This window comes from Anopheles arabiensis, chromosome 3 (genome assembly GCF_016920715.1).
Source record: "Anopheles arabiensis isolate DONGOLA chromosome 3, AaraD3, whole genome shotgun sequence".
NCBI classification, from domain to species: domain Eukaryota; kingdom Metazoa; phylum Arthropoda; class Insecta; order Diptera; family Culicidae; genus Anopheles; species Anopheles arabiensis.
In genome coordinates this window covers 72,238,025-72,261,556 of record NC_053518.1, presented here as the reverse complement: position 1 = coordinate 72,261,556, position 23,532 = coordinate 72,238,025, and the positions used below count along the sequence as shown (strand labels likewise).

At 46.9% G+C, this 23,532-nt stretch overlaps 4 protein-coding genes across 11 annotated transcripts; 2 read left to right on the top strand and 2 right to left on the bottom strand.

Annotated features, from left to right (window-relative positions):
• Positions 1–678: 678 nt before the first annotated feature.
• LOC120900971 lies at positions 679–23,472 on the bottom strand. Of its 2 annotated transcripts, none has more exons than XM_040308617.1 (5): positions 23,058–23,472; positions 1,861–1,954; positions 1,651–1,785; positions 1,192–1,580; positions 679–1,095 (listed from the first exon to the last, which is right to left on the bottom strand). In XM_040308617.1, exons 1-5 carry the CDS (start codon positions 23,128–23,130, stop codon positions 899–901), a joined length of 888 nt encoding a protein of 295 aa, XP_040164551.1. In that variant the 5' UTR covers positions 23,131–23,472; the 3' UTR covers positions 679–898. The 2 variants fall into 2 exon arrangements, with proteins under 2 accessions (XP_040164551.1, XP_040164552.1); XM_040308618.1 differs by lacking the exon at positions 23,058–23,472 and adding an exon at positions 3,984–4,239.
• Positions 5,355–7,145, bottom strand: LOC120900970 (zinc finger protein 664-like). Its single transcript, XM_040308616.1, has 4 exons — positions 6,952–7,145; positions 6,203–6,886; positions 5,990–6,135; positions 5,355–5,917 (listed from the first exon to the last, which is right to left on the bottom strand). Exons 1-4 carry the CDS (start codon positions 7,105–7,107, stop codon positions 5,629–5,631), a joined length of 1,275 nt encoding a protein of 424 aa, XP_040164550.1. The 5' UTR covers positions 7,108–7,145; the 3' UTR covers positions 5,355–5,628.
• On the top strand, positions 7,314–13,393 carry LOC120900965. Its single transcript, XM_040308605.1, has 5 exons — positions 7,314–7,477; positions 8,130–8,297; positions 9,401–9,582; positions 9,658–9,781; positions 9,863–13,393. Exons 2-5 carry the CDS (start codon positions 8,175–8,177, stop codon positions 12,596–12,598), a joined length of 3,165 nt encoding a protein of 1,054 aa, XP_040164539.1. The 5' UTR covers positions 7,314–7,477; positions 8,130–8,174; the 3' UTR covers positions 12,599–13,393.
• LOC120900969 (neuropeptide Y receptor type 2-like) lies at positions 14,318–17,425 on the top strand. 7 transcript variants are annotated; one of them, XM_040308614.1, is made up of 7 exons: positions 14,319–14,470; positions 15,333–15,527; positions 15,594–15,897; positions 15,997–16,493; positions 16,568–16,732; positions 16,804–16,940; positions 17,012–17,425. In XM_040308614.1, the coding sequence occupies exons 2-7, from the start codon at positions 15,441–15,443 to the stop codon at positions 17,094–17,096; spliced, it is 1,275 nt and encodes a 424-aa protein (XP_040164548.1). In that variant the 5' UTR covers positions 14,319–14,470; positions 15,333–15,440; the 3' UTR covers positions 17,097–17,425. The 7 variants fall into 7 exon arrangements, with proteins under 7 accessions (XP_040164549.1, XP_040164548.1, XP_040164545.1 ...); XM_040308611.1 differs by having other exon boundaries at positions 14,319–14,571; XM_040308613.1 differs by having other exon boundaries at positions 14,319–14,578.
• Positions 23,473–23,532: the final 60 nt, after the last annotated feature.

Sequence of the window (23,532 nt, the reverse complement as noted above, 5' to 3'; positions counted from 1 at the left end):
AAATAGGTGCAGAAAGCGAAATATATCACAATTTTAACGTATTGAGCAATATGGGTAATTTAAAAAAAACTGTAATTAGTAACGAACCGCAAAACGTTGGACCTAATGAGCCGAGAAAACCATAACAGCGTGGCGAAAGTCGCGGATTACGTTAAAGGTCCATAAAGCGATCGAGTGAAAGTGAACGTAATATGTATAATATGTTTATGATCATATTTCACTACACTGAACTGCACCGGTCCGAAGTCTCGATTTAATTTGGACTTCCATATTAGGCCATTATCGTCATAGACAGTTTGAATGAAGCGTTAAGTGGCAATTGAAATGGTTTGAGAAAGAATAACAAAATTTTGGAACATTACATACAGCCAACGAATAAAACGACATGAAATCATGGTGAAATTTTTAGAGTTTATAAAAGTGCAAATTTTCGGTAAAAAAATGTAATAAATCATTGTAGGGATTGTAGTTCTTTAAAAAAATAATAAATGAGATGATTTATATTAATATTTCTGAAAGGTCTTTTGTCCAAATGTGAAATCAGGCGAAATTTACTCCAATTTGGCAAACAAATATATACAGGCATGGCAAAATAAATAATCCATTGTGTTGTTTTTGTCCTATATTTAAAAAAATTGAAGTGAACTGAAAATGAAAGTGAAGCATGAAACAAAAGAATTTAATTACAGGCTACTTAAAACGAGCTTGGTTTATTCGAAACAAAAAAAAAACTCCACACAGCCTTCACGCCGCGCTTATTAAGTACATGATGTTCGACGCTCTACTCTTCCCTTCTCTTCTCTTCTTTTTTTTCTCTTCCTCGCGTTCTCTCTGGTGACAAAATTTAAATAATTACTTTAAAAAACAACCTAACACTAATCGTGGCCCCCGTTCCGCTCTAGCAATCCTCCCGCTGGATACAGTGGGCTAGCGGTGGTACCGTGCACTTGCACTCCACGCACTTGTCGTCGCTGCTCACGCCGTCCCCTTTGTTCAGCGTCAGCTTGCCGAACTTACACTGCATGGCCGGTTCGGGCTGGGCGTCATCGTCCTGCTCGATACGTCCCTCGACAATCACCTCATCGCTGTCGGATGCTGCCAAAGCAAAGAGAGAAAAAAAAACCGTTGACGTTCGATGAAATATTACACCCAAACCCCCGCCCCAAGAGGTGATGTAACCCGCGCACTTACGGCACTTCCACGAGATCGGGCAGCACCGATGGTTGCCGAAGTAGATCGGTATGCAGCCCATCGCGATCCGGTCGCCGGCGTGCAGCTCCAGCCCGCACTGCGTCTCGTAGCAGTTCGGATTGTCCGCCCCGACCGTGCTGTTGTCGAAGCCGGGCTTGCAGTAGCAAAACTTGCACGACTCCTCCTTCGGGTACATCCGCTGGCCCTCGTAATACTGCCGGCCGTCCAGATAGCACTGGGCGAGCTTGGCCAGCTTGTCCGCACCGCAAACGCTCTTTTCCGCGCAGCACCCGTGCAGCGTGTACTGGTGGATGCAGTCCTCTTTGGTTGGTTCGAAAAACTCGAAACAATCGATGCTGGCGCAGCGGAACGTTGCCGGTGCGGTGTGGCTGCAAGTGTACAAGAAAACGGGTTAAGACAAAATGCTACGAAATGCTCCAAAAAGTCGAGCGATCTTACTTGGAGCAGAAGCAGGCAGGCGAGCAGGAGTGAATTTCCTGTTCGGCCGGGGCTAGCTTGGCGCCGGCCGGATAAATGTTGCCATTGAAGTAGCATTTGTTTCCATCGCGATCGGTCAACTCGGGACACTGGTATCTGGAAAGGGAAGGCATTGAGGGATTACTGTCACGTTAAGCTGATGTTCCCGGAAACCCAAAACACCGGACTTACCTTTTCGGGCAGCACTGACCTTCCTCGAGGATTGGTTTGCAGCCAAGCTCGGCGTAATGTTTTGGCGGCACCGGGCACGGTTCATCGCACGCTCCTGCAACAGAACGGGTGGGTAACAACGCAAACACAATCGCTAATTAAAATCATAATTCAATCTTTGCTTCATCGGAGGTGCAGTACGTTCGCGGTGTGACGTGACACGAATCATTTCCGGTGTTGCGGTGCGCTAGTAGGCGTTGATTTATCATAGGAAGTGAGTGTTTTTTTTATTTTCGCTGGCGAGAAATGAGCTAAGTATGGCAATCGAGCCGCCGGTTTGCTAATTTCATCCAAGCAACCTTCGACGGCCGTGAGCCGGGGATGCGCCGCATCAGAACATGCAAATCCTTCAATGCTGAGGTCGAACGTCGTCTCAATGACAAACCAAGTCAGCGGCATCACACATTGATACCTGTTTTCGTGCGGGTTTTATGTTTTGTTTGCATAAACGACACGATAGGGCAATCGAGACGTACAGTGCGTCAAAGGTTGAGCGGGGCACTTGCATATGGAACTGTCTCTGTCTTGTGTCTACGAGGTTCCCATGCAATCGTACAAGCGATCGATCGAATCGAGGATCGGTTAAAGACATTCATATGCAACATTTAAACCCAAAGCAGAAATAAAACGGTTCAAGAACGCATTTTTGAAGCATATTTATTGTATTTTTAATGATAAAAAAGCCCTTATAATTTACAGGGTTTTCCGAGTCAATTTCCAATGTAAACAACATTTTTCCTTTCTTGCGAAATGTTTTTCAACAACTGTCAAATGATATATTTGCATCACAATAATGTTTCAGTTCTTCCACATGATTTTCAACACGTCTTAAGCTGGATTGAGTTTCTGTCGTTTTTGTGGTGTGTTGAAAATCATGTGTAAGAACTGAAATTGGAAAACATCTTGGAGGTGGTGAATACAGAGTTTCTAAGTCAGTTTCGAACGTATTTAATCCCCGCTTGCTAGATGTTAATCCACATCAATCTGATATTTCATTTCCATCATCATAATTTTTAATTTCTTCAGCATGATTTTCAACACATCTCACGCTGGATTGAGTTTGACAGTTTTTTGTGGTGTGTTGAAAATCATGTGTAAGAACTGAAATTGGAAAACATCTTGGAGGTGGTGAATACAGAGTTTCTAAATCAGTTTCGAACGTATTTATTCCCCGCTTGCTAGATGTTAATCCACATCAATCTGATATTTCATTTCCATCATCATAATTTTTAATTTCTTCAGCATGATTTTCAACACATCTCACGCTGGATTGAGTTTGACAGTTCTTTGTGATGTGTTAAAAATGATGTGCAAAAACTGAAATTTCATTAAGAAGCAAATACAAAATTTGACAGCTGTTGAAAAACATCTTGGATGCGGTGAATAATTATGTCCACATTCGAAGGTGACTTGGAAAACGCTATAACTGCCATCGGATAGGTTGCCTGATGGTCGAATTATGAACGAAGAATATTTTAAAATCATCACGTAATTATACCAATTTTTCGAATTCAACTGTTTCTCTTAATGGATGTTCTCTGCTAGATATGGAGCCATTTTAATTTTTACGTTAGTCTTTAAAAGATTTCAACAATTTCTCTCCGGGTCAGAAGCAAAAGGCATGAGTTGTCTGAACTATCACGAAAATTGATTTTAACTATGATAATTTGAACTATTATGGGCTCCACTGTAACCACATTAGTCACCTAGATACATGTTACACACAAAATTATTACGATGTCCTTGTAGCTCGTCGAAACGCCAACGAATGAAACAACTAATGTCGCCAAAACACGCCACTCTTTGCAAACAAGCCACCAATTAAGCGCGAACAAAACGGTTCCAATTAAAGCTGCCGCACATTGACTTTGACGCACTGTAAGGTGTAAAAACCAGTTCTCCAGGTATCGTCACCGAACGGAGCGTCACAAACAAGGGTGAAATTCGTGGATAACTACACCGCAGCGGCAGTTACCGATTGAATGAATGCTCTTTTAGGGCTCACTTCACCACACTCTGTCCCTCCGTCCCGTTTCCCTCCCAGCCCCAGTATGTAATATTCACTTGTGGCCAACCGTTATTACCATGACACAATGTGGCAAGCGCGGCCACGAGCACCAAACCGCTGACAGTGATGCTGTTCCACATCTTTCCACTTTAACAAACAACAGAAGAGGCAAAATAGAAACACTTCGAATTCACTTCCTGATACCACTACTTCACTCCACACTGAACCGTTTTGTGTATTACGTATATATTGCACTGTACAAAAGCCGCAGACCAAAAACACCACGCGGTTACGCGTTCCCGCTCGCTTGCGCTACTACTGAATGCGCTTTGGCGGCGCGCGGAAACTTTTATACAGTGCGCCAACAGTCCGCCACCGATGGGAGCAAGAGAACCGGCTCTTCTCCGGCACCGTGCGAGCACCGGCGAGAAGAGCGGAGAGCGAGAGTGAAATGTGGCCAACAGACGCGCGTTTTCAGAGAGATAGCAGGAAATGGGGTGCGTAAGGAAGGGAACCAACGTGTGCGCACTATTTGTCATCGGTGGAATACAGCCATCCAAGCACACACACACACACACACACCCGTTCAAGGTGGAGTGTAATGCGCGATCACGATCGCTTCTTTTATGTTCAAAACGCCAATGCTCCACGGCGCCGGGATCGCGGGTGCGGGTGGTTGTTTGTTCCGTTTTGTGGCGTACAAACCCATTCAGCCACCGCCGGCTATGGTAGGGGAAGGAAAGGTGGCTCTTTTCTCTTACTCTCACTTCACTTCACTAGCTAGTTGTACAAGCGCGGTGTAAACGGTGTGAATGTGACCTTTGATTCAAGCGATCATTGATTGATCGGCGAAGAGCGTGTGTACGTACCTCCAAAATGCGCGACAACGCGTTGGATTGAATAATGCCACAATAGTAATGATCAATTTTAAAATTAGCAGCTCGTTCCGACTCATATAGCATTATGCAGGCAGCCTACCCGTGCAACAATGCACGCTCCCAGCACCCAGCGGATCGACAAGGCCCTTGAGCGGACGACGCCCTGGAACTAACTGGCTTCCGTTTTGTTTTCTTTATCCATTATGATGCCGCATTTAGTTTTTATCCACTGCTCTTGCGTCCTTCTTGACAGTCGGGCCACTTCGTCAAAAGCTAGTCCTGCTTGACCTCCAAAGAGATTACTCTCAATGACCCCTCACCGCGGGCTGGAAAGCCCACGCGCTGGAGTGTCTGCGCCCAAGGTGGGGAATTTTCGATCTTGACATTAGAAGTGCTAACTGTACGAGGAAATATCGTGTTCCGCCACCCCGCATGCACGCATATGATTCAGCCCCAAAAACTATTGGCTAATTGTTTATGTTCGCACGGGCCAAACAGAGTGGTTGCATAATTGGCAATGGTAAAGTGCATTTAGCGTGCAAATTTCCACGCTCCCATTTCCGTTGTACATAAAGGCGTAATTGGTTGTTTTTTTAAATGAAAAATATGCCAACGATGGTGCAAAGAAGTTCACACCAAGGACACTGGTGATAAGATGCCGCCCACGATAAGATAGCATCATCCGCGTTGGGAGAAATAGTTGGAACGAAAGCAAAAAAAAAAATAAATAAACAGCTCTTCTAAGATAAAAAAGAGGCGCTGTAAACATGTTTTTCGGCAGTGAAGGATGGGGGTAACTGGTTTACGCCGAACCGCAAATGCTATCTATTTTAATCATTTTTATTATCCTTCACTTTTGCTCTCTATCTCTCCCTCGGTGCTCTTTTTCGTTCCGGGTCTGGTGCTTCCGGTGCCCGTGCCCTGCCCTTTCCGGTGCACTTGCATGTGCGTCTGTAGCACATTCTTGTAGCTAAACCAGCGTTCGCACAGATCGCACTGAAACCGTCGCTCTTTGGTGTGGGAAAGCTTGTGCAGGCGCAGATTGTGCGAAGATTTGAATGATTTCTTACACTCGCCACATTGGTACGGTCTTTCGCCGGTGTGCGTTCGCAGGTGCTTTTTTAAGCCGGAACTAACCAGCGAAAAAAAGGAGAAAGAGTATACAAATTATATGATTTAAAATCATTAAAACACCAACACTCACCTGTTCACGAACGAGCTTTCGCACTCGCTGCATGCAAACGGTTTGTTCTGCGTATGGTACCGCATGTGGACGACCAGCGAGCTTCGGTACTTGAACGTATCTTCGCACACTTCGCACTTAAACTTACGCTCATCCGTGTGAGTAAGCTAGAAGAGATTGATTGTGAAAATAATTAATTACAATGGCAAAAATCGTTCTAAAGTTAATGCGTACCTTATGAGATCGTAACGACTGTGGATCTTTGAACGCCTTATCACACTGTTCGCACCGGTACGGACAGTGGCCCGTGTGCTGGTTCAGGTGGTACGTCAGGTTACCCTTCTGGGCGAAAGCGCGCTGGCAAACGGGGCACACGTACCGCTTTTCTCCGGTATGGACAAGCATGTGCTGCTTTAAATTTTGCTGCCAACTACCGCACACTGTACATTGTAATTTTTTGCTCCCGGTTCTACCCTTACTGTGGGGCTGCTTTTCCACGGGTAAATGGCTGTGCTTCACATTATCTGTGGCGTTCGAGGTAGTAGTGGCCGGTGGGATGGGTATACTTTCGCTGCCGGGTAGGTCCAGCTCGTACTCGTGATGCGCGTCCGTGAGTTCGATCACATAAAACTCCTCGTTCGTGCTCTTTCCATCGCATGGAGGGATTGGCGATGCTTCGTCCGATTTCACATGCATCTGCTGTACCTTGGATTCGGGTGCTTGCTCATCATTCGATTGCGAGAGCGTGTTCGCTGGATCTTGCTCTTGCACTACCGCTTCAGTCTTGTCCCTGTGCTGTCTCCGGTGCCATAGCTTCTGATCCACCTCACGGCATAGCTTCACAAACTTCTCGCAAATAACAAGCTGGGAAATGCATCCATCACACACCGTTGTGGGTGCATCGGGAAAATCGGCTAGCTGAAAAGTGAAGCGTATTCTCATGAGAATCCGGACGGGCCTTTTCCACGAAGGGTTTCACTTACCCTTACGCCGGTGCAGTGAAATATCCGTTCAAACAGTGTCGCTGCTGATGAGCAGGAAAACACCCCCGTTTGCTCACCGTTCTGGCTAAGGCATAGTCGACAGAAATCAGGCTGAAATAGTCGTTTTTCCTCCGTGCAGGAGAATATTTCGTTCATTTTGCAGCTGTTAAATTAAATGTAAACAAACACAATAGTTCGTATTCCGCTGTCAAGCAGTCTGCAGCGCAACTGTCAAGCGTTCAGACGTAAGACGTTTCAAACGTACATGTGAGCGACAGAGAAAGATTGTGTGCGTAACATCGCACGAGCGAGAGAGTGACGAAGCGATACACGGAGCATTCAGCCATACTCGCCGTACCCGTCGGTGTGAGTGTGTCAGAACAGTTTTTCATCTCGTCGAGGCTGGTGCACGGGTACACGGCCGCACCACATACAAGCGTGAGGTGAAACAATTCCGTGAACTCCGTGTGCTCCGTGACCAAAAAAAGAAAAAGCTACAAGTGATCTTTATTCTGCGGTTAGAAAGGTAAGGAATTTTCCCCCTCAAAGTGTTCTCCGAAGTTCTTTTCTAAAGAGGCGAGTGTGTGTGCGCCCGGTTTGGATTGTTTCATTAGAAAAACCCTTCTCCCTTTTTTGTTGGTGCCTCCATTTTGTCAGAAAGTGTGAGTGCGAGTGAGACAGAGACAGTGAAGAGCTGAGAGAAGTGCCACAATCCTCGGAACCCTAATGGCACAAATTTAGGCAAAAAAGTTGAGATAAAGCGATTGAAAGTGAAATTAAATGATTTTTTCCACGAGAAGCAGTATTCCAGGAAGTTTATATGTATCATACAAAGAGGTGGATTGTGTACAGATACCAAGAAATTTGCTAGATTTGCAGGTCACGGGCGAGGGTGCTTTCCTTGCAGAAGGGCACACACAGACAGCGCAGAGACAGCAAAGAAAGTCACGTAGGCCATCATAGTATTTTTCGATCTAATTTGTGCACTGTCAAAAAAAAATGCTGCACTGCATCCGAACAATGATGCAATCTGTAAAGCATGTTTCGATGAGGAAAGAGGATTTATGTTTTTTTGTTTTACTTTAGATAATTTTATTTAACAAGTTGAAGTTGAGTTAAAAGTGGAAAATAATGTTGCGCTTGTTTCTTTTTTCCTTTTCCTCTTCTTTATCGTACAGGTCCACATACACAACGCGACAAAAAGACTACCACAAGCACACAAAATGTCAGAGGACACACGCGTGAAGATACAGGTCTTCCGGCCCACCTGGGAAGAGTTCAAAGACTTCCCGAAGTACATCGAATACATCGAGTCGCAGGGCGCCCACAAAGCCGGTCTAGCAAAGGTAAGCGACAAATATCATTCGCGTCCTAAAAGCATTTACATAAAAACAGTATTGAGCATTAAAAATATCGCATGAATTTGACCCCGTCCCAAAGGTCAATCCGGAATTTTCACACAACCACTGTCACAGCCCCCAAAGTACACGGTGAATGCGTAAACCACCTAGCACGTTGTGTTTGACGCTCAGTGAAAAAGGGTATAGCTCGCTTTGTTTACACACTCTCCACGCCGCGTCGTCTATAAACAGACGCGCTCGCTCACTAACACATTGAAAACGTGAGCTTTGCGGGTGGAATAAGATAAATTTAAATGCAAGTAGAATTAAACTAAAGCAAAATACTTTTAGAGTTTATTTTGGAACATTTTATCAAACAAATGTCAAACACTAGGATAAATATGCATCGAAACGTGTATGCACACAGTCGACATCAACAGTACTCAGCAGTCAGCTGATTTTGACGTTTAGCGTACGTCACACCACTACTACTACAGACGCCGCTATCTTTATAGTACGCTGTTGTCTGTTGTCTTGTTTTAGCACATTCATTTTTCGACGCTTTGCGGGTTGATGCAATCGCTTGGTGTTTTATCGAAATTTTTTCGTCATTTTTATCAAATGCTCAACATCACAGCATTATAGATGCAATTGATAGTAATGTTCTCAGATGATTGTTTACATCGAGTGCGTGAGTGCTTGTGTGTGGTAGTGTGTAGCAACAGCAGCAGCAACGGCGGTGGCAGCAGCCGACTCACACATCGCTTAGCGCGTGTGTATTTATACCACGCATACTACCACGAACACCTTACCCGCACGCACACTTGTAGCCTCCCGATGTAAACAACTCCACCATATGGGGCGCCTCTGTTTGTACGCTGCAGTATCACGTGCGCGTAGCGTTATGAATGAACTTATCGCGTGTGGGTTTTTTTTGTTCGTTTTGTTTTGTTTTCATTTTATTTAGTTGTTTTTTCATTGCTCATTTTTGTTTCGTTTAATATTTGAATTAAATTGATGATGATTAACACAATTTCTTTTCTTTTTTCTGTTGTTAATTTTTTATCTTTCGTTTTCTAAATTATTTTTCTATTTACTTTTTTTTACAGATAATTCCTCCCCCAGAGTGGAAGCCGCGCAAAAGTGGGTACGATTTGGATAGTTTAGACATTACTATTCCGTCGCCCATCTGCCAGGTGGTTGCCGGCAAGCAGGGGCTCTATCAACAAATCAATATTCAGAAAAATGCACTCACGGTCAAGCAGTTTGCTGAGTTAGCCAACACAGAACGGTACGGATAAAGTGAATTAGTGATAGATTGATTATTGAAAAATTTAATTTTGTTTTTTATGCCTCAATTCCATAGCTATGCTACTCCAAAACATTTCGACTTTGAAGATTTGGAGCGAAAATACTGGAAAAACATAACCTATGTGGCTCCGATTTATGGTGCCGATGTGTGTGGAAGCATCACCGATAAAGACTGCAATGTAAGTGTAGCTTGAAAACGACTGTTACACTATTCTCAAATAACGCTAACGTTACCCATTCCACCCGCTCTTGTCACACAGATCTGGAACATCAACCATCTCGGTACGATTTTGGACTTTGTGGACGAAGATTACGGCATCTCGATCGACGGGGTGAACACCGCCTACCTGTATTTCGGCATGTGGAAAACAACCTTCGCCTGGCACACGGAGGACATGGACCTGTACTCGATCAACTATCTTCACTTCGGGGCACCGAAGACGTGGTACGCCGTGCCGCCGGAGCATGGCCGCAAGCTGGAAAAGCTGGCCAGAAACAGCTTCCCCGCCAGCCACAAGACCTGTCCCGCCTTTCTGCGCCACAAAATGACGCTGATCAGCCCGCAGATACTGAAGCAGCACAACATTCCGTACGATAAGATAACGCAGGAGGAGAACGAAATCATGATCACGTTCCCGTTCGGCTACCATGCCGGCTTCAACCACGGGTTTAACTGTGCCGAGTCGACCAACTTCGCGATGCCCCGGTGGATCGAGTACGGCAAGCGGGCGGCCCAGTGCTACTGCAGCTCGGAAATGGTGAAGATACTGATGGACACCTTCGTGAAGCGGTTCCAGCCGGACCGGTACGAGGCGTGGATGGACGGTACGGATTTCGGGCCGCATCCGGAGGATCCGACCACGATACTGGGCCCGCCGCCCCGCATACTGGACGCGAGCGGCGACGAGCGGGACGAGGGCATCGAGGACGGTGGGCCGGCGACGGCCGCGGCGGCGGCTGCACCGCTCAAGAAGGGCTGCAACCTGACCGTCAGCATACGGAACGTTTCGTTCAAGGAGAAAAATCCCGACCTCGACCTGACGGACATCCAGCAGAACCCGCACCTGCCGGACGACGTGAAGCAGGCGCTGTACGGCATCGCCGACGAGGAGGAGCCGCCCAAGCCGGCGAAAAGCTTCAAACAGTCCTCGTACGATCCGTTCGACGACGAGGACGAGGAGGAGGAGGACGAGTATCTGGAGCGTCGGAAGAAGGCGGGCAAGAAGAGGAAAAAAGTGGACAGCGATTACGACGACGACTGGTACTCCACCACGCACGCCAAATCGAAGGGACGGAAAAGTGGGACGCCCAAAAAGCGGGACGACACGCCACTGGACATGGAAAAGCGCGAAAGGCAGCTGGCGGCGAAAAGGCTCAACATCAATAAAAAGCGCCAGGAGCAGCGGCTCGAGAAGGAACGGCTACTGCAGCAGCAGCAGCGGCTCGAGAAGGAACGACTACAGCAGCAGCTGCTCCTCCGAAGGCAGCAACAAAATCGACCGACGAACGGTAAAAGCAGCAACGGCATGATCGACCGGCAGAAGGCGATGCCGCGCACCATTCCACCCGATCCACTGCGCATCGAAACGAGCTCGAACCGGGGCGGAGCAGCGGCGCCAGTGGGAAGAGTGTGCGTACTGAAGGCACCGTTCTACCAGCGACGGGCCGCATCGCTGGACGAGGTCGATCCGCTCAGTGTGCGAGCGCGCCAATCTTTGCCATCGACCAAAGCGCCGAAACCGACGCCGATGATCGGCAAGCCGGCTGAGCGCAAGTCGCTGCCCGATACCTTCCTGTCGGATGTGGCGAAACGGTACCCGGAGCTGGAAATACGTCCCGCAAAGGACTACCTGTTAACCTCCGTTGGCTACAAGCAGGAAAAGCAATCCATACCATCCAAAGCCGTTGCTGCTAAGCCACGAAGTGTAACCAAACCGATTCAGGCAGCCACTAGTCCGCTGATACCGATCGACAAACGGCCACCGCAGGGTAGAAAATCGTTACCAGCCGTTCCTAGCGCCAGCAGTGCTCCCGTGCCCACACCAGTCTCGGGCAGCGCTGCGACTGCAGGCAGTACGTCCGTTCCCACAAACTCGACTCCAAAACCAAAATCGGCTACGAAGCGACGGAAATCCACGCCCGCCGTGTCCGCCAAGCCGGTAGTGTACGAAACGGCGCTCAAAAAACCGTCGCCCGATTTGTTCGACAACAGCAAAGACTTTTTCACCGTGTTCAATCAATTCGTGGCCGGTGATCAGATGCAGGTGACGACGACGCACCACCCGGTGATGGATAAACCGGTGAGCAGTGTGGCCACCGTACCGGTGCCGACCAAAACAAGCTCCCTGCCCGTTGCCGGACCACTGTGGAACAATAAGGTTCGTCCGCTGCTGGTGAACAGCACCTCGCAGATCGTGCGTGCGGCCAGCGCGCTGCAAATGCCGACTCCCCCAGCAAGCAGTACTCCCATTGAAACGCTAAAATCCACTGAAATTGCTGCAACGTGCGTAAACTATGTTGCACAGCCGAGGCAGGTGCCGGTAGCACCGGTAAATAGCATCCCTACACCATCATCCTCGTCCACGAATGGTGGTCCGGTTGGGGGTGAAATGACCGAAAATCAACGTGATGCCGCTACCCAGCAAGCCGCCGCCGACTCAACGGTTCTACTGCTGCACAACGGCAACCAGCTCAATGTGATGGATCGTACGATCCTGAAGGTACCAAAGCCACCGCAACCACCACCCATTACGATACCGGTGGTAGCGTCCGACGGTATCAGCCCGAACAGCAACGGCACGTCACAGCCGTCAAGCAATGTTATTAATGTTTTAATAATTAACGGTACCGATGTGAGTACCGTAACGCCATACACTATTGACACACCACCGCTGCTACAGGATGATCAACTGGCGCCCATCGCGAGTAGTACGCTAGTGCAACCAACAGCCTGCGTAAGCGATACACTAATCCAAACCAATAGTACATGCAGTTAAGTAGTTGTTTTACCCAGCAAAGGGTGCTTATTTACCAAAAAAACAAACACACAAACCTCCTCTCCCGCCCCCACACACACACACGCTATAGGAAGGTAAATGGAGCAGCAGCGCTTTATTGTGTGCGCTTTGGCTCTCCCGCAAATGTACTCAGCTCACATCTGCTCTAACCACCCTCCATGCTCTAGTAATTAAGTGGCCATACACTTTCGTTTCTTTTATTTCATCAAACAATTTCAATTCATGCTTTAATTTACATTCAGTAGGCCAGGGTACATCGGCAGCGACACACTGAGCATTTATTTTTACCTTTATGTGATTTACTACATTAGTGTAGCGCGCCCAGGAGACGTATAAATTTATAAGAAACACAGACACACACTCACACCACCCAGAGTAGGCCGCCGTTTTAGTATTGGTTAAGATGTAAGTGTACGAAAATTAGTGTGCTTTAATTTAATTGTCGTCTTGGTCTCAATTGCTTAAAATTAAAAGAAAAACAAACAAACACGGTACGTCAGTTAGGCGTAAAAGAGAGAGAGAGAGAGAGTTTAGTGTATCGTTAAGTACGGCACGAAACGTTGTACTAAGAAAGGCGAGTCAGTGCAGTCAGTTTAGCGTGCACTGTAGCTAAGTTAGTAGCACATTGCGCTACACCCTATCTCTGCTATCTGTTACCTACACTCACACTTTAACATAAAAACTGCTATGAATATAGTAATATAAATTTAAATTTTACGAAAAAAGAACTATAGACAAAGTGATTTCAAATGAATAAAACTCATTAAAAACGAACCACACACACAGTATCAAATAACTCAACTTGCAAAGAAAACAACCAACCCAACCCCCCACCGGACAACGGTACACTAACGGAACTGGATTTTTTTTTGCGTCGATTAGTGTCCCATAGTGTCTGTGGTATGGTGCGGACCTGAAATCTGATCCAACGCTCAATTCTTCGACGCGACTCATCGCCTTCCTTAAGTGTTTATACAACCGGCCAACATCAACAAAAACTGGCGTAAATCCGGTCCAATGGTAGGGTATGAGCGAAATATGCGTTTGTTTGCTTCGGCAGTTCTTAAATTTCCGCTACCGAACCACTAAGCCCGGCAGCCATTGGCATGGGCTTGGCATTACTGGCAAGTCGGCCTCTATAGCCCGCCCCCATTCCAGGGTGCATTGATAAGCGATTTAAGTGTTTATAGGTGAATCGAAAAGTTAAGTAGCTTCGTAGTACATTCGATGAAAATTTAAATAATATTGTTCTTTTCCAATGAAAAATTCCGTGATGCATTTAAAGCTCCTTTCTGTGTCAATCTATTTTTAATTGTTAATTTAATTTTTAAAACTATTTTTTACCTTCATTTGCAAAAGTCCAATCCAAATACAAGAGATTTATGGTTAAATGCGCAAATCCCCTTTTGGGTGATTTTGTATAAAAATAATTCAAACAAATAATCACAACCACGTCATGAAGTTCAAACCCCTATCGAACTAACGCGATTTCCTATGAACCTATAAATAGTTCTTGTTTGCTTCCATCTGTACCCCCCGCACATTAGGGGGAAAAAGACACGGTGAGCGGGGTTTTGAGAAGCGTGCCAGGAATTATTTTATCTTCCCAAAACCCCCACCAAAAAAAAACACACCATATCCTCTCTTTTCGGTAAAGTAAACGTTCCTTTCGTTATCCATACAGGCAGGTCCATGGCGTCTTTGGTGGTCAGTCAGTCGGGTCAGTTCGGTTCGGTGCGCTACCGGGAATGGAACGATTTTCCTAGCCTAGCTATTCGCGATCGTTACCAACCGAATTACCTGTCCGGTCGCAGTAGGCGGTGATTGTTATTTGTTTGTTTTGGAATTTTCGTTAGTAGTAGCTGTTAAAAGTGCAAAACAAAAACAAACAAACAACACCGTTCTAGTGCCTAAGAATTAAACATCAAAGAAGTGAAATGTGTTATTAGAGTGTATACAGTATATTAAGCGGCTTAAGTGTAGTACTTTCACATACAAACTAATCAAACAATCCCTAAATTTAACACACAAAAAATCAATATTTTCTGCAATTCTCAAGTGATCTTTCCAATTGCCCACCCGATTATGGTCGTATGACTCAATGTGCTTTTTTCTAAACAAAGTTACACCTTCTCCCGTACTACTACCGTTAAAAGTAAGGTGTGCACTTACGTACGTGGTTTAGTGGCGCGTGAAACCGAGATCACTTGCACCTGGACCTCGCCCGCCCAGATCGGCGCAATTTGGGCAATTTTCTTCTCACCTGCAATTAATTTACGTGTCGAATTTCCGAATTTCCAACCAAACCCCACCGACGGCGTTGGCTGTTGTTTCCATCAACAGTAAAAATCCGAACGCCAGATCGTTTCCATCGTTGTCCGAATTTCCCGAAACATCCTCCCGTCCCTTTGTTGGACGTTCTGGACTTTGAGATTGATTTGCGGTACAAGGCGGTACAAGGGCGGTACAAGGCAGGCAGTGTTGTTTGCTTTACACACCGTTGATATATTGTGTGCGGAACGACATAATATTTCAAGGACTGGGGTGAAAGATCGACCGGCCGGCACACGCAAACAGATGGCCAAGCCAGACGATGGCGACTGGCGATTAATTTTAATGATCATGTTTCGGTGGAATTGTGTGTGTGGAATGGTTTTTCTGTGGTTTCCTGTAGGTTACGGTTGATGTACCAAGTTGATCTTCATTTTCCCAGGAACATGAATGAATAGGATCGTGACGCAGGATTTGTTGGACTTTTTTTTCGAATAAAAAACAGTAATTATAAACTGCTCCGGATAGTACTCAAAAATTCGAGTTCATCATGAAAACGGGATTCCAATTTATTCCGGAGAATCGGCCACTCCTCTACATACCGGCGTCAAGATTCTTCTGGGAAGGACCCACTGCAGTAAGTGTCTCTCTTTCTCTCTCTCGATCTTCATTCTCATTTTCATCTTCTCCACACACACACCAGCCCAACACATCCCTCTACAACTATCCGCTGGAGCTGTGGAGTACGATACCGGAGTCGGAGCTGATCGTGAAGCTGTGCGTCTTCCTTCCCATCATCGTGTTCGGGCTGCTCGGCAATGGCATCCTGCTGGAGGTTATCTTCTCTAACCGCACGCTACGCACACCGAGCCACCTGCTGATAGCGAACCTGGTGGTGACCGATTTTCTCACCCTGCTCGTGTGTCCGCTCTTCTTCATGACGCACGACTTCTTCCAGAACTATCTGCTCGGACCGGTCGGCTGCAAGCTGGAGGGGCTTATAGAAGGTACGTAAAGGGGTTGAGTACTGCAATCTGTTCCTAGTTGCAGTCCTGCAATCTGTAGTTTTGATGTTAAAAAATCTTCTCCTATTATGAACTCGACAGGTGGTCTCCTAGTCACTTCCGTCCTCGGGATGTGTGTCATCAGCTACGACCGACTGTCGGCCGTCGTACTGTCCTCCGGCACCCGTCTGAAAGGACGCGGCACCGTAGCAGCGATCGTGTTCTGCTGGCTGATGGGATTCAGCATTGCGATGCCGCTGTCCCTGTATCGTCACTTCAAAATTCGCCACTGGAAGGATGTGGACGAGATGTACTGCTACGAGGATCGCTCCGTACTGGCCACGTACTGGGAGTTTCTGCTGGTCATGCTGGTGTGGGTCCCGCTGGGCGTTATGCTGGTGGCGTACACACTGATCATCGTTAAGCTGGACCGGTACGAACGGAATGCCCTTCGCCGGCAGCATCCGATGGTAGTGCGGTACAAGAGCCGGGTGGCCAAAACGCTCTACATTGTGTTGCTGGCGTTTATCGTCGTCCGGGTGCCCTTCACCATCATGGTGTTTGTGTACTACAACATCGAACCTTTGGACCATTTTCAGGTAGTAGAGTTTTGTGTCGAACATTGTAGCGCAATTTTAATGAAATGCACTTCTTCACCTCTTCTTCACCACAGTTTAGCGAAAGTTTCATATTTGTCTGGTGGCTTGCGAAAGTGGCGTTCATCTTTCTAAATGCTGCCATCAATCCGCTCATCTACGGACTCACCAACAAAACGTTTAAAAAGGCACTTCGCGGATCGAAGATTTTGCAGTGCCTTTGTCGGTTGGCCCCGGAAGAGGTAAGTGTTGTAAGCGTAAATCAGGCATACTATATTGATCGAAATGGACTCGCATTTCTTTCCTCCACCAGCCGGAACCGACACAAACTCCTGCAGATTCCAGCAAATCAACGATCTGTTGCTGTTTCTCGAGGACGAATTCGGAAGAAATGGAACAATCATCGCAGGATGATAAGATACTTGAGCGGTCACGATTTTCAAGAGTGAGGTAAGTGCTTCTTGTGCTGTTTTTAGTGGCCAAAATCCAAATAATTCGTTATTTATCTTCATCAATTGCAGCAGACATTTCCGAGCAACGTGGCTCAATTCGACATTTAGGAACAAGCATCCTAAAAATGAAACAACTGTAGACGATAAATCATAAATGGAGCATGATGATACAAATAATTATTTTTAATAATTATGGATTGCTTATCAGTAACAGCAGAACAGTAATAGAACCGGTGTACAACGATCGATGTATTATAGCGCGCATTTGTTTCATCTTCTCTTGGCTATAACTCCAAGATTTGGCCAAGGAATTGCCATATTTCTATTTATTCAAACATATGAGTATGCTGGAAGTTAATTTCATGTTGAATAAATAGCTATTTGTAGCCGTTGTATAAGCGGATAGCACAGCACGTGGATTCATTCCCAGTTTGTACTTAGAAAATAAATTACCTACGGGTATGCAATCCGCACGACACAAAGCGTTACGAAGCGTTACGTGTTTTCATTCAAAATGCGCAAAGCATGAAAACGGTTATTTACAGTGCTGGAAAAGCTCGTGTCAGCTTCGCTTTTCATGATTCGGTGAGTCCCATTTTCCGTCGTTAATCCTGATATTCAATATTTTACTTATTCACTGATGTTGAATATTTTATTCCTAAAATAAATTGGTTTTATGTAAAAAGTATAGTAAGTAATTAACGTCAATTTATCAGTGTAACAACTTTAGCTGATCTGGTGGTGTCGTAGACACTAATGAACTTTGTCATCTTTGACTAATCGGTCACCCATACATAATAGAATCTTGCGAAGATCACGCACACATATTGGGGGATTCCATACTGACCAGATTTAAACTCCGACCGGATATGTTATTGATCCAAATCTTTTATAGCTGTAGTCATCACAGCATCAGCCCCAATTAATCTTTTTAAATGTTGTTGATGTATCACGTGCTGCTGCAACAAAGCTTTGAAAGTAAGGCACAACTGATACAAAGCCCCGAAAACCCACAATTAACAGTTTATCATCCACCTTAAGCAATCTCACACTACGAACGATTACACGCCATATCTCAGCACGCACAAAATACACCCCACCACCTTGACAAGCCAATGGTTGGCCACTGACAAACGATACGATCTGGTACGTGTAGGACCAACCACCAAAGTACGGATCACGTACGGCAGCGCGATCGGTATCAAACGCTAGTCACTAATCGTGCGCCTCCATCAACCATGGGGTGGCAGGGAATATAACTCCATAATCTACCATAATTCCACGGGCACACGCTGGTCTTTGGCTATTTGCTTTCTTCACCTCCGCAGAAGACAACAACGGTGCAGGAAACATCCAAGCAGGCGTCGTTGCTGCCAGCTTCTTGGCGTAGCTGTCAACGGATATAGGGCACAGAAGAGCGAACCTGAACGCGGAAGGATCTCACCAGGTCTACCACATCCCCCCACACAGATGCTGTAACGGAGCAAGCAGCAACGCGAGAGAAGATCCGAAGCACACGTGCCTCCAAACCATCTCTCTCTCCACAGCAAACGAAGCGACCGCTTGGAGAAGAGCAACGAATCAAGCAGCAACCAGAGCAACCAACGGCTGCTACGACCCGATCCGTTACGTAGTTGGTTCGATAACGTACCGATGCAGCAGGTGCTCCTTTGATGGAGTGGATGTCAGGTGTAGTCGCAGACGACGCGATCTGGAGCGGCAGATAACACACAAACACACACACACACCGTTACAAACAGCATTCTCAAAAGCGCGTTAGAGAGATCGAACGAAGGTGCGAGAGAGCGAGAAAGAAAGACACACAGTACGGGTAGAGGTGGCAGGTTAGAGCGGGAGCACTCAAATTTGGATGCGATAACAGAGGCGTCCACTATTACTCTGTGTTAGAGAAGCGGCCAGGCAAAAGCGCTCATGCGTTAACAGAGCACCAGTTAGTACGCGTTCGATTCGCCACCAGGTTGCAGGTTTGAAGGGTTTTTCCCGCTAGGTAGTAGAGAATCCGGAGTCCGATGCGACCATATCAGAGTGCACTAGTGACGACGACGACGACGGGACGGCAGGTGCGTGTGGTGGTCCGCGGATGATAAGGGCAAGGTGAAAGACATTAAAAAGGTGTTAACGGTCGCGGTCGCTCTAAAGTGTACAGGCTGTGTGTGTTTGTGTATGTGTGTTTGTAGCGCACGCGTAACTAGTGAGAGTGATCGGTCCGAGAGTGAGGAGGAGAAGTAAAAAGCAGGAAGAAGAGGGGGAATACGATCCGAAACCAGACCGGAAAGGAAGAGAAAGAGTGCCACCACCACAGGTGTTAATACAAAGCGTCAACAAAACAGTTTGCTACGCAGCAGCCAGAACGTAAACCACGAGACAACGGCACAACGCAAGGCCGCACAGCATCTGCACAGGAGCCAGACAGCGCGTACAGTACCAACCCGAAAACAACCACCACCACCACCATCATGGACATTGTTGCAGCAACAACCGAGCGGCTGGTCGAAACGCTCGCGAACGGGACGCTCTCGCTAACCCCCCGGCAAGATGGCGAAGAGCATGCCGATCACGACGACGACTCACCAACAATCGCCAAAGTCACCTCCATGGTGGTGCTGTTCAGCGTCAGCATGGTGTGCGGACTCGTACCCTTCAAGCTGGTGCGCTGGTTTAACCTCAACCCGGCCACCCCGTCCGGAGGCACACACCTCTTCCTGATCCGGCTACTGCTCTCCTTCGGCGGTGGTGCCCTCCTAAGCACCACCTTCCTGCATCTGCTGCCCGAGATCAATCACTCGATCGAAGCGCTCGTTGAGACGGGCGCCCTGCCCGCCCCGGACGAACTGCCCTTCCCGCTGGGTGAGTTTCTCCTAACGAGCGGCTTCTTCATGATCTACCTCACGGAGGAGCTGGTCCACTGGTGGATGCATCGCCGCTCGGCCAATGCACGGCGGATCGCACGGTCCGAAAAGACAGCGCCCGGTGGCAGCAGTACGATGGTACCGATCGATGGTGGCGCATCGAAGCACGACCATGCGCACGGACATTCGCATCTCCCGATCGGGAACGTAACCGCCGTCTACCCCGTGACGGATGTGGATGGGACGCAGGTCGTACCGAGTGTGGTACCGGTGCCACCAGCTCCAAGCGCTAACGGTCCCCTGCGTGGCCTGCTGATCGTACTTGCCCTCTCCATTCACGAGCTGTTCGAAGGCCTCGCGGTAGGTCTGGAACGGTCACCATCCGCCGTATGGTTGCTGTTCGGTGCAGTCGCCTCGCACAAGTTTGTGATTGCGTTCTGCGTCGCGTTTGAGCTGCTGGTGGCGGCCGTCCGCTTCCGCATTGCCGTACTGTACATCTTCGTCTACTCGGTGGTTAGCCCGGTCGGTATCGGCATTGGCATTGCGCTCAGCTCGGTCAGCTCCGACACGAACCAGACGATCGAGGTGGTGTCGGTGGTGCTGCAGGGTCTAGCCAGCGGGACGCTCATCTATGTGATCTTTTTCGAAATTCTCGCGAAAGATGCGGGCCACAGCCACGGTGGAGGTGGAGGAGGAGCAGGAGGAGAAGCGAACGATGAGCACAAGCACGGTGCCGATGACCATCAGCATTCGGTGTCGCCCACGAACGGGCTGTGGCAGTTCCTGGCCGTGCTGGCCGGGTTCGGACTGCTGCTTGGCATCAAGGCCGCAAGTGAGTAGGAGGGATTTGATTGTGGGAAACGGGGCAAATAGAGTAGAATAATGGTACGTAAGGGGTAAGGAACAGTGGGTTAAAACCCGCACATTAGATAACCGCAACTATGCATATCGTCACTCCCCGGAGCCGGATAAAACTGGAGGAGCAGCAGTTCAGGGAGGCTTAAATTAAATCCATCAAACACACCAACACCGGAACGTCGTCTGTCTTTGCATTGGGTCTCTCGGTGCGAACGATGCACCTTAATTGTACGCAATGAGTGCTGGCATTCCTCTGTCTGTCGGTCGTAAACAAAACGACCCCGAGAACGAAAGAAAGTACTTATAAAATTGGATCTCACAAGAGCACCAACTTACTTCAATTTCCCCAGTATATCAGTATATGTGGCTAAGCTCAAACCAGTCCCAGCAAAAACAATATGCATCTTTCAGCGAAGCTGTATCGCCGAAACACTTGCTCAAATAAGATAAACATACCACCCCAAAAGCGTTAGTTGAATATCATTGCCCTATTATAATTCCAACCGCTGATGACGTTGTTTGCGGGGAAAAACACGCGGATGGATTAGTGTGTGGGATGGTATCACATTTGTCTGTTAAATTTATGGCTGAGTGAGTGATGTGACGCACTGTACCTGCTTGACAAAACGGAGCAATTTGAGCTCAGATGTTTCGGAGGCTCTGTGGTCTATTGGGAAGGCGTGTCGGTTGCTACAAGGCCGGTTAATGGACGGATTCTCATCCGGACCCACGCCCCGTAGTAGGAGAGGAACCTTGGGTGGATGATATTGCCTATCTACAGGAGGTCGTTGATGTCTTTGTATAGATGCATTTGGCGTAGTCTCAGGTAGCGTTACATCAAGAAGATAATGAAGAAGAAATAGAAGATAATCCATTCCAGAGCATCGAGAATCTATTGTTCGATCGTGTTCAGAAAAACATTGCATAACTTACACACTAAGGCATTAAACGATCGAAGATTTCATCCTAATTTTCATTTTAATTGCCTAAAATTACACGTTATTGGATAGACACTTAATCTAAATAGCTATCATCGGATTGATATAAACTAGTTAAGCTAATAGAATAACTTCCTCTATTCCAAATAATTTCCATACCGCGCACATTTCATGAATAATGCATTAGATCCAGACATTCCAGAAACACTTGTTTGGTGGAGTCATTGATCAGTAAACATGATGTAACGAGAAGAACTAATTAACCTGTCCAGTGAGTCACACACACCCCGGACAGCATTGAGGATATAATGTGCATTAATTGTACAATCCCTCATTAGCCGATCACTTGATCCATTAATCGTTCGGCCACGATTGCAACGGTCACTCTCGATGGCTTTATTCAGCATATATACATCGCTCTCGAGAAAAGCACCTCCATTAAGCTCTCGTGTCCAAAGAAGCATTCCCACCCCTTTGTGACTTGTTGAGAGATCAAGTGCACTCGGGATGCCTCAAGTGTCGGCAGCGTGTGTCATGCAAACATCGAGCTTCACTAACGTTCCCAGTCGATGTTTATTGTTTTTATCTAAGGTGTCTTTACTTCCTGCTTTTCTTTGGTACACAGTTGCTATGTTTCAACATGCATCATCATTTAACGATACGAAAAGCCCACCATCTTCTAAATCCACATGATCCCAATCTCAACAATCCTCCGGACGCCAAGTATCAATCGGAAGTCTTGTGCGCCGTTATCACCCCGCCGTTATATGACGACTTTGTCAAGTAAATGATAACGGATTGGAAAGGAATTTATCATCAAAGCAGCGAATGATAGGCTAAAGATTTGTCCTTAACCCCATCAGCCCCACTCATTGTGGCTCATTTCGAAACGGCCGTTTCGTGACGGTTTTACCCAACAAACGACTCGTTTTCTCCATAACGGCGCGGCGGGCTTGACAACAAAGCTGCCCGTTACGGGTTCGTAGTCGAACGAACTTGAAACGATCACGCGCACTCGTGCCGTCCGTTATCGTTTCGCCGTTAAAACAATGTAACGGCGATGGTACCCACTACTCCATCTATTATCAACGGCTTGGTCATTTGGATGTTTGCGCCACATTTGTTATATATCGTTAATGATGTCAACCGACCCCAAGCCATCAAGTGGACGGTGTTCGTTCCGATAAGATAACGCTCCACTTGGATTCCTGGTACTGGCCAATAATCGCTCCATTCGCCGTTCTAGTGTCACATTTCGTTACGATATCCTTCGATACGGAGAATCGCTTTTAAACAGATAACGCATACCCCTCCTGCAGCATAAAATAACCGCATAATCCCTCAATCAGTGGGCTTAGATACTTTGTTTCTTATCTTCAAACCGGAGCCGATTACAATCAATCAAACCGAGCAAATGGCACAATAATACTAAATGATATGTTTGCTTACCTTTTTGTGTTTCGCAGCCGGACACAGCCACGATCACGGACATAGCCACGGTGGAGGGACCGAACCGGACCATGACCACGATCACTGAGCAGAAGAGCCTGTGGAGCAAAAAAAAGGAGAAGAGAACAAACCACCTAACCCAGCCGGCGAACAAACGATGTTGTGATTGTCTCAATTATGATTGCCATGATGATTTTACGCGACCAGGACGAGCGGTGTCAAGGAGGGGCGAGATACATCGATAGTATTCGTATTATATGTAATACATTTTATACATGTTTTATGTTTGTTTGCAAGAGAAGATGCATAGCCCCCAATCACAAAACCCTATGCAAATTCGATGCCTAGTAATTCGAGTAATGTCATAAACAAAACAATGTGATACATTTAATTAGACACGAAAATAAACACCTTAAACGACTGTACGGAAATGGAGTTTTAAATGAGGTAGGAGTGTTAAAGTGATGACAGTTAA